This window comes from Oncorhynchus masou, chromosome 18 (genome assembly GCF_036934945.1).
Source record: "Oncorhynchus masou masou isolate Uvic2021 chromosome 18, UVic_Omas_1.1, whole genome shotgun sequence".
Classification (NCBI taxonomy): Eukaryota; Metazoa; Chordata; class Actinopteri; order Salmoniformes; family Salmonidae; genus Oncorhynchus; species Oncorhynchus masou.
Genome location: NC_088229.1, coordinates 67484663 through 67495685, shown reverse-complemented (window position 1 = coordinate 67495685; position 11023 = coordinate 67484663). Strand labels below are relative to the sequence as shown.

Sequence of the window (11023 nt, the reverse complement as noted above, 5' to 3'; positions counted from 1 at the left end):
TATCGTTTTTCATCTCTCATTGTGACCTGTTGTTTTACCAAACCAGATTTAGAGGCGCTCTTATTGCTTATTTTTCTGTGAGTCCCAGAGAGCACAGCAGCACGGCAGCGTGTTCATTGGGCAATGCAGCACACAGCCCTCAAGCAGAATGCTAATCAACCTTAATTATAGATAAAGGCACGAGGCAGTGGTCAATAATGAATATACAGTGTCCCCAATATTCACCAAGTATCACAGCTTTTCAAGCCCTCTTACTCTGCTAAACATCTATCACCATTATTTAACTTCATTATCTCTATCGTACAACAGCCTGGTTTTCAAATTGGTTTGGTATTATACCGTAATTTTGATTTGTTTTATTCCAGGTTTGTATTCAAAGGTAGATTTATAAATATCCTATGTAGGATGCGTCTGAGATTCCACCGTCTGGTGTTTACAGCTTGGCTTGTATAAGGGACTCATGTTACTGTAACCTTGTTTCACTCAGATATCATTAAACTGACTCATTTTTATGGGGATGTTTTGATGATGCTAATTAGATTTCCACGGGGGCGTAGACATCGACCTTAGGGGATTAAAGACCAGGAAGCTGTCTGCCCTTTTGACTTTTATAAGCTGCTGTGTCGAGACCTCCCCTGCCATGCCCTGAAGTGCCCTGCGCTCCACTCCCCTGCCATGCCCTGAAGTGCCCTGCGCTCCACTCCCCTGCCATGCCCTGAAGTGCCCTGCGCTCCCCTCCCCTCCCCTGCCCTGCCCTTCTTTGACACTGTGCTTCCTTTCTGTCCTTCCTTTCCCATCTCTCTGCACCTCTTTCCCCTTCTGTCCCCTGCCTTCTATAGCTCTTGCCAACTCTCTTGCCAGCCACACCCCCCCTGTCTCTATCTCTCTCTCCATTATCCCCCTCCTCCGCCCTCTCTCTCTGCTCCTCTAACAGGCTGTTCATCATGGTGAAATTGGTCACACCTTACCACTGGCAGCCTGCCTCAGAGTACCGTGGGACAGGCCAGACACTCACACTGAGGCCAGACACTCACACTGAGGCCAGCGGCTACCCACTGCTGTTACGGTACGACACAAAGGCCAGGATCTCGGGCAATCACTAAGCGAGGGAGACAGAGAGAGAGACAGAGACAGAGACAGAGACAGAGACAGAAAGAGAAATGAGGGAAAGAGAAAGTGGAAGAGAAAAGGGGAGAGAGCGAAAGGGAGAAAAAGCAAGATGGATGAATAGAGAACAAGAAGACTGTGGAACACTGCCGCGCCAAGTGATTGCTCTGAGAGCTGCTCTCAGTTTGGCACCAATCATAGTTGAGTCTCTCCGCTCCCATAGTCTGGGCCTGAAGCTCCAGGGTGGTTCCAGTTCACTGTTTTAACGAGAAATATTCCACCGATATTCCTGCCCTGATCCCCTGTCTGATCCCTACGTGCCGCCACGCAGACACAACACACACTGGAACTCCAGCTCACACACACAGTCTCTCGGAGTCTGTTGCTCCGTACATATGGCATTAGACCACTGAAGCCTTGGCGCACGCGCTGGGAGCTAATTCAAGTATTCGGGTGGGTTGCACCAACATGGTTTAAATTCAATTTAGAGTACACCTAATCTAGATATTTTAAATCTAGGTTTATAATTAATCAGAGATCTGTTGCACCACTTAATTTTAAATCTGGATTAGTTAAACTAAGGTTAAATCACTAAACTATGATTAGTGACATGTCATAATGGACAATTTGATCTAGGTTTAAAGTCCAGATGATATTTAGTTCAGACGAATTAGATTTAACTAGGATTAATTTTAAACTAGGTTTAAAGTTTGGTGCAACAAGATTATGAGATACATGTTGATTTAACATTGATTTAATCCAGTTGAAGGGTTGATTCAACATCAATTTTGTCACATGAGTTGATGGTGGAGAGGCGAAGCAGGTTCGGGGAGTAAAACATTTAATATGGAACGGACATGGAACGTGACAGTAACAGCGTCAGCAAACAGGTAACAGACAAAAAACTATTGATGCAGCAGCAGGGAACAGAGCTGGGGAACTGACAACTACAGAGGAGGACATAAACAGGTGGTGACTGAGTCCAGGTGGGTCCAATATCGCTGATGCACGTGATGAGGGAAGGCAAGTGAGCATAGTGGATGATAGGAGTGCGTGAGGCAGGGCAGCCTGGCGCCCTTAAGTGCCGGGGGGAGCAGGAGCAGATGTGGCAGATCTAAGCCAGTTGATGGGTGATTCAACAATGATTTAACCCAGTTGAATGGTTGATTTAACATTGATTTAACCCAGTGGAAGGGGTTAAATCAATGTCTCACTACTACTTCACCAAATCACCCCCCCCCGGCTATAAGTTTACAACCATATTTGAGTGCACTAGGAGTTGCACTAGGATTGACCTGGGAAGATAACCTTTCCCGTTCCCAGCTAAATGTGGATAAATGGATGGGAAGACAACCTATTCTACTGAGAGGAGTTTGTCTGGACCATCCAGGTGGTGGCGATGTTCTATGGTGTAACTAGAGAACTGCCTGCAGAATTGTGTTTAGAATACTTTGTGTGTCTGCTTATGACCTTTGCGTCATCTGTCCCACCTGACTGGATGAGTGAGATGATATATATGATATATCTCCCTCCACACTCTCACTCCATGCCCCGAATCAAATCAAATTTTATTTGTCACATACACATGGTTAGCAGATGTTAATGCAAGTGTAGCGAAATGCTTGTGCTTCTAGTTCCGACCATGCAGTAATATCTAACAAGTAATCTAACCTAACAATTTCACAACAACTACCTTATACACACACGTGTAAAGGAATGGATGTGAATATGTACATAAAAATAAAAATATATGAATGAGCGATGGCCGAACGGCATAGGCAAAATGCAGTAGATGGTATAGAGTACAGTATATACATATGAGATGAGTAATGTAGGGTATGTAAACATTATATAAAGTGGCATTGTTTAAAGTGGCGAGTGATACATTGATTACATCAATTTTTTCTTTATTAAAGTGGCTAGAGACGAGTCAGAATGTTGGCAGCAGCCACTCAATGTTAGTGATGGCTGTTTAACAGTCTGATGGCCTTGAGATAGAAGCTGTTCAGTGTTTCAGTCTCTCGGTCCCAGCTTTGATGCACCTGTACTGACCTCACCTTCTGGATGATAGCGGGGTGAACAGGCAGTGGCTCGGTGGTTTTTGTCCTTGGTGATCTTTTTGGCCTTCCTGTGACATCGGGTGGTGTAGGTGTCCTGGAGGGCAGGTAGTTTGCCGGTAATACGTTGCGCAGACCTCACTACCCTCTGGAGAGCCTTACGGTTGTTGGCGGAGCAGTTGGTGTACCAGGCGGTGATACAGCCCGACAGGATGCTCTCGATTGTGCATCTGTAGAAGTTTGTGAGTGTTTTTGGTGACAAGCCGAATTTTCTCAGCCTCCTGAGGTTGAAGAGGCGCTGCTGTGCCTTCTTCATCACGCTGTCTGTGTGGGTGGACCATTTCAGTTTGTCTGTGATGTGTACACCGAGGAACTTAAAACTTTACACCATCTCCACTACTGTCCCGTCGATGTGGATAGGGGGCTGCTCCTTCTGCTGTTTCCTGAAGTCTACAATCAACTCCTTTGTTTTGCTGACATTGAGTGTGAGGTTATTTTCCTGACACCACACTCTGAGGGCCCTCACCTCCTCCCTATAGGCCGTCTCGTCATTGTTGATAATCAAGCCTACCACTGTAGTGTCGTCTGCAAACTTGATGATTGAGTCATGGGTGAACAGGGAGTACAGGAGAGGGCTCAGAACGCACCCTTGTGGGGCCCCAGTGTTAAGGATCAGCGGGATGGAGATGTTGTTTCCTACCCTCACCACATGGGTGCGGCCCATCAGGAAGTCCAGGACCCAGTTGCACAGGGCAGTGCCAAGACCCAGGGTCTTGAGCTTAATGACGAGTTTGGAGGGTACTATGGTGTTGAATGCTAAGCTGTAGTCGATGAACAGCATTCTTACATAGGTATTCCTCTTGCCCAGATGGGTTAGGGCAGTGTGCAGTGTGATTGCAGTTGCGTCGTCTGTGGACCTATTGGGGAGGTAAGCAAATTGGAGTGGGTCTAGGGTGTCAGGAAGGGTGGAGGTGATATGGTCTTTGACTAGTCTCTCGAAGCACTTCATGATGACAGAAGTGAGTGCTACAGGGTGTTAGTCATTTAGCTCAGTTACCTTAGCTTTCTTGGAAAAAGGAACAATGTTGGCCATCTTGAAGCATGTGGGAACAGCAGACTGGGATAAGGATTGATTGAATATGTCCGTAAATACACCAGCCAGCTGGTCTGCACATGCTCTGAGGATTACACAGCAAATTCCCCAGTGTTTGTCATCCAACCAAATACCTACCAAATACCAACCAACTTGTCATCCAACCAAATACCTAGGTATTTGTAGGATGACACATTTTCAATCAAACGCTTATGTCAAGCAACTTGGATGCAGTGAGCAGTGTTGCAGTAAAATCATCTTAAGCTAATTGAGTGCCACTCAAACAACAATCAATGATCTCATTTTTGTTTTACACATCCTGCATTGGGCATGTCTCTACACCTCAATTAGAATGATAAAAATCCTCATTGTTTTGTTTAATGATTTTAGCGTAATTACAATGTAGCCTACACTTGTGGCTTCTGCTCACTGATTTGAGGGCTCTAACACACCTCCACCTTTGACACTGCCAAAACATATGCAGGTGTCTGCTATAGGAGGTTAATGCTTGATCTGATTGAATCTAAGCCTTAATGGTTATGTTTAGAGTCTCGGCCCTCAAAATAAGGCTTTATGAAATGAGTATTGTATTGTGTTGAAGGTCATGAACAGTCAAAATCATGTTTTCATGAAAATGGATGACATTTGAAGGAACCCAGATCAAAGTATGATGACGAAAGTATGAAAAGTGACTGTTGCTTCTACATTGATCAAGTTTGACCTTAAAATTACTTGTCTTCTCCATCATGACAAACACTTGCACTCATTATTAAGGAACAAGGTGATGTCACCTTAACTCTTAGTTTAACACACCAATTGTAACATGATATTCTCTTACCTAATTTAAATAAGTACCGCCTTGTACCTAAGATCGGAAAAGGCATGTTTGCAGAGTGCCAAAATTACTGTGTCTGGTGTTAGCTAGTTGCTGGCTAGCTTGGTCTTCATCTGTGTCTGGTGTTAGCTAGTTACTGTCTAGTTAGGTCTTCATCTGTGTCTGGTGTTAGCTAGTTACTGTCTAGTTAGGTCTTCATCTGTGTCTGGTGTTAGCTAGTTACTGTCTAGTTAGGTCTTCATCTGTGTCTGGTGTTAGCTAGTTACTGTCTAGTTAGGTCTTCATCTGTGTCTGGTGTTAGCTAGTTGCTGGCTAGCTTGGTCTTCATCTGTGTCTGGTGTTAGCTAGTTACTGTCTAGTTAGGTCTTCATCTGTGTCTGGTGTTAGCTAGTTGCTGGCTAGCTTGGTCTTCATCTGTGTCTGGTGTTAGCTAGTTACTGTCTAGTTAGGTCTTCATCTGTGTCTGGTGTTAGCTAGTTACTGTCTAGTTAGGTCTTCATCTGTGTCTGGTGTTAGCTAGTTACTGTCTAGTTAGGTCTTCATCTGTGTCTGGTGTTAGCTAGTTACTGTCTAGTTAGGTCTTCATCTGTGTCTGGTGTTAGCTAGTTACTAGCTCGCTTGGTCTTCAGCCAGCATGGTAGAAAAGGGGGAGGAGGGTCGTTCAAAACTCTGACACAGTTTTCAAGTCAACACATCCATCAGTGCTGCTGTGAACTGTGCTACAAGAGAAATGCAACACTTTGTGTATCACCAAATTTGATGCAACACTGCGTCCAAGTTACTTAACATGTGTGTTTCAAAGAGCTGTCAGTCAAGTCGAGCTCATGAATTTAAGATTCATCGCCGACTCAGCCGGTCTTTTCAAACTTCCTGGTAGTTAGCCATGTGAGAAAAAGTACATGCAAGAAGCATGTCTCTTTCACTAACAAAGTCATACATGTAGCTGGTAACTCTACAACTCACTCGAAAGGCATTCTGGGAAATAAGGCTTTACACCAAGCAGTGTGTTAAATTTAACTTGCTTTGTAAAATCAATCACCATAATACAGGCACAGTCATCCGTCTTTCAGACCCGACAGAATAACTTTGCGCAGAGAGAGAGAGAGGGGCAGAGAAAGACAGAGAGCGAGAGTGAGACAGAGATTTCATCATCAAAAGAAGTCACCCACCAGTTCTCTTTTCCCATTCTTATTTATTTCCTCTCTCTTTTCCCCTGCCATTTGCTGATATGGCCTGTCAAGGTGGGCATTTAGGGCGTACCGCCAATAGAGAAAGATAAAGAAACCCAGTTCCAGCTCTAATTGACTCAGTGCTATTCATTAGATGACTTAATCCTTGGAAATAAATTGCTTGGAGGCTTGTTTAAACCCCTCAACAATCACCCATGTTGACTCTGTGAGGGCTGGAGATGCTTTGAGGCTGTATAGGCACATCCTGGTTAGACCTGAATAAATACACTCAGAGAAATGGAAGAGATTTGAATAAGGATGGTTAATGTCATTCCTGTTGAACGTTTTTCGATCACGATGCACCGACTGCAGTCTGATGTGCAAATCAAATCAAATTGTATTTGTCACATGCGCCGAATAGAACAGGTGTAAACCTTACAGTGAAATACTTACTTACAAGAACTTTAACCAACAATGCCGTTTTAAGAAAAAATAAGTGTTAATTAAGAAAGTATTTACTAAATAAACTGAAGTAAACAATAAATAAATAAATAATGTGGCATGAGGGGGAGAATGTGGCATGAGGGGGAGGATGCAGGGGAGAATGTGGCATGAGGGGGAGGATGTGGCATGAGGGGGAGGATGTGGCATGGGGGAGGATGTGGCATGGGGGGAGAATGTGGCATGAGGGGGGGGAGGATGTGGCATGAGGGGGAGGATGTGGCATGGGGGGAGGATGTGGCATGAGGGGGAGAATGTGGCATGAGGGGGAGGATGTGGCATGAGGGGGAGGATGTGGCATGAGGGGGAGGATGTGGCATGAGGGGGAGGATGTGACATGAGGGGGAGGATGTGGCATGCGGGGGAGGATGTGGCATGCGGGGGAAGATGTGGCATGAGGGGGAGGATGTGGCATGAAGGGGGAGAATGTGGCATGAGGGGGAGGATGTGGCATGAGGGGGAGAATGGGCATGTGGCATGAGGGGGGAGGATGTGGCATGAGGGGGAGGATGTGGCATGCAGGGGGAGGATGTGGCATGAGGGGGAGGATGTGGCATGATGGGGGAGGATGTGGCATGCAGGGGAGGATGTGGCATGAGGGGGAGAATGCAGGGGAGAATGTGGCATGGGGGGGGATGCAGGGGAGAATGTGGCATGAGGGGGAGAATGCAGGGGAGAATGTGGCATGAGGGGGAGAATGCAGGGGAGAATGTGGCATGAGGGGGAGGATGTGGCATGAGGGGGAGAATGTGGCATGCAGGGGAGGATGTGGCATGAGGGGGAGAATGTGGCATGAGGGGGAGGATGCAGGGGAGAATGTGGCATGAGGGGGAGGATGTGGCATGAGGGGGAGGATGTGGCATGAGGGGGAGAATGTGGTATGAGGGGGAGGATGTGGCATGCAGGGGAGGATGTGGCATGAGGGGGATAATGCAGGGGAGGATGTGGCATGCAGGGGAGGATGTGGCATGAGGGGGAGGATGTGGCATGAGGGGGATGATGCAGGGGAGGATGTGGCATGCAGGGGAGGATGTGGCATGAGGGGGATAATGCAGGGGAGGATGTGGCATGCAGGGGAGGATGTGGCATGAGGGGGAGGATGTGGCATGAGGGGGATAATGCAGGGGAGGATGTGGCATGCAGGGGAGGATGTGGCATGAGGGGGGATGTGGCATGAGGGGGATTATGCAGGGGAGGATGTGGCATGAGGGGGATAATGCAGGGGAGGATGTGGCATGCAGGGGAGGATGTGGCATGAGGGGGGAGGATGTGGCATGAGGGGGATGATGCAGGGGAGGATGTGGCATGCAGGGGAGAATGTGGCATGAGGGGGAGGATGTGGCATGAGGGGGAGGATGTGGTATGAGTGGGAGGATGTGGCATGCAGGGGAGGATGTGGCATGAGGGGGAGGATGTGGCATGAGGGGGATGATGCAGGGGAGGATGTGGCATGCAGGGGAGAATGTGGCATGAGGGGGAGTATGTGGCATGAGGGGGAGGATGCAGGGGAGAATGTGGCATGAGGGGGAGGATGTGGCATGAGGGGGAGGATGCAGGGGAGAATGTGGCATGAGGGGGAGAATGTGGCATGAGGGGGAGGATGCAGGGGAGAATGTGGCATGAGGGGGAGGATGTGGCATGAGGGGGAAGATGTGGCATGAGGGGGAGGATGTGGCATGAGGGGGAGGATGTGGCATGAGGGGGAGAATGTGGCAAGAGGGGGAGGATGCAGGGGAGAATGTGGAATGAGGGGGAGGATGCAGTGGAGAATGTGGCATGAGGGGGAGGATGCAGGGGAGAATGTGGCATGAGGTGGAGGTGGCAGGGGAGAATGTGGCATGAGGGGGAGGTGGCAGGGGAGAATGTGGCATGAGGGGGAGGATGCAGGGGAGAATGTGGCATGAGGGGGAGGTGGCAGAGGAGAATGTGGCATGAGGGGCAGGATGCAGGGGAGAATGTGGCATGAGGTGGAGGTGGCAGAGGAGAATGTGGCATGAGGGGGAGGTGGCAGAGGAGAATGTGGCATGAGGGGCAGGATGCAGGGGAGAATGTGGCATGAGGGGGAGGTGGCAGGGGAGAATGTGGCATGAGGGGGAGGTGGCAGAGGAGAATGTGGCATGAGGGGGAGGATGCAGGGGAGAATGTGGCATGAGGGGCAGGTGGCAGGGGAGAATGTGGCATGAGGGGGAGGATGCAGGGGAGAATGTGGCATGAGGTGGAGGTGGCAGGGGAGAATGTGGCATGAGGGGGAGGTGGCACGGGAGAATGTGGCATGAGGGGAGGATGCAGGGGGGAGAATGTGGCATGAGGTGGAGGTGGCAGGGGAGAATGTGGCATGAGGGGGAGGATGCAGGGGAGAATGTGGCATGAGGGGGAGGATGCAGGGGAGAATGTGGCATGAGGTGGAGGTGGCACGGAAGAATGTGGCATAAGGGGAGGATGCAGGGGAGAATGTGGCATGAGGTGGAGGTGGCAGGGGAGAATGTGGCATGAGGGGGAGGATGCAGGGGAGAATGTGGCATGAGGGGGAGGATGCAGGGGAGAATGTGGCATGAGGTGGAGGTGGCAGGGGAAAATGTGGCATGAGGGGGAGGTGGCAGGGGAGAATGTGGCATGAGGGGGAGGATGCAGGGGAGAATGTGGCATGAGGGGGAGGATGCAGGGGAGAATGTGGCATGAGGTGGAGGTGGCAGGGGAGAATGTGGCATGAGGGGGAGGTGGCACGGGAGAATGTGGCATGAGGGGAGGATGCAGGGGAGAATGTGGCATGAGGTGGAGGTGGCAGGGGAGAATGTGGCATGAGGGGGAGGATGCAGGGGAGAATGTGGCATGAGGGGGAGGATGCAGGGGAGAATGTGGCATGAGGTGGAGGAGGCAGGGGAGAAGGCAGGGGAGAATGTGGCATGAGGGGCAGGGGAGAATGTGGCATGAGGGGGAGGATGCAGGGGAGAATGTGGCATGAGGGGGAGGATGCAGGGGAGAATGTGGCATGAGGTGGAGGTGGCAGGGGAGAATGTGGCATGAGGGGGAGGTGGCAGGGGAGAATGTGGCATGAGGGGGAGGGGGCAGAGGAGAATGTGGCATGAGGGGGAGGTGGCAGAGGAGAATGTGGCATGAGGGGGAGGTGGCAGGGGAGAATGTGGCATGAGGGGGAGGTGGCAGAGGAGAATGTGGCATGAGGGGGAGGATGCAGGGGAGAATGTGGCATGTTTGTTGTGTGTTCAACAGTTAGTACATACTGAGTGTCTTTCACCAGGTTCATTCTGGGTCTGTATGACTCCACTCCTGGTGAGGGGGAGCTGTCTGAACTGGGTTTTGACTCTTCCACTGAGAAGGAGAGAGAGAAAGTGTGTGAGTGCAGTGTGGAGTGCAGTAAACCCCTTTACATTAAGAGACATTTACGACAGAATTACTGACCACAACTACTGACCACAACCACAAAATTACTGACCACAACCACACAACTACTGACCACAACTACTGACCACAACTGTTGACCAGAAGGGGCTGCAGGTAGCTTAGCGGTTAGAGCGTTAGACTTGTAACTGAGAGTTTGCAAGATTGAATCCCTGAGCTGACAAGGTAAAAATCTGACCACAACCACACAACTATCAAATCAAATCATATTTTATGGGTCACATGCACATGGTTAACAGGTGTTATTGTGAGTGTAGTGAAATACTTATGCTTTTAGATCCAACAGTGCAGCAGGATCTAACAGGTAATATCCTCAACACTGGGGCCCCATCACCTCATATAATGGTGAGGATTTGAGTAGCTGCATCACATACTCTCAGGGCTCAGTTCTAGGCCCTCTTCTATTTGTGTACTGTACGGGAATGGGGGGGACCTGACATCATACAAAAATCAAATAATAACAAACCAACATCCCACTCCTTCAGTGACAGTTCAAATCACATACCTAAACAGGCTCAGGTGCCTGTGAGGATGGAGCATCCATTCATAGACAGGATTCCTTGTAATGCTTCCGCAGAAAAGTCCCTGGGTCCCAAAAAACACTAAGCAGCACTCACAATGATGCCAATTTTCACAGATTTCCTCTCTGTTTGCACTGTGCAGTTGATAAACAAAGTATTACACTCTACAAAGTCCACCTTGTTAACATGCAACATGTCAGGATCTCTCTGTTGACAAGGAATGTGGTGTTTCTACTCCTGCTACCATTACTAGCTCAACTTCACTCCTTTCTTCCGCTCTTCTCACCGCCTCCGGATAGGAGACATGCTGGACAGCCCTTCAT

At 49.0% G+C, this 11023-nt stretch overlaps 1 protein-coding gene across 1 annotated transcript; it reads right to left on the bottom strand.

Annotated features, from left to right (window-relative positions):
- Positions 1-7945: 7945 nt before the first annotated feature.
- On the bottom strand, positions 7946-9970 carry LOC135559414 (uncharacterized). The gene has a single exon (XM_064993568.1). It carries the CDS (start codon positions 9968-9970, stop codon positions 7946-7948), a length of 2025 nt encoding a protein of 674 aa, XP_064849640.1.
- Between the last annotated feature and the right edge of the window lie 1053 nt (positions 9971-11023).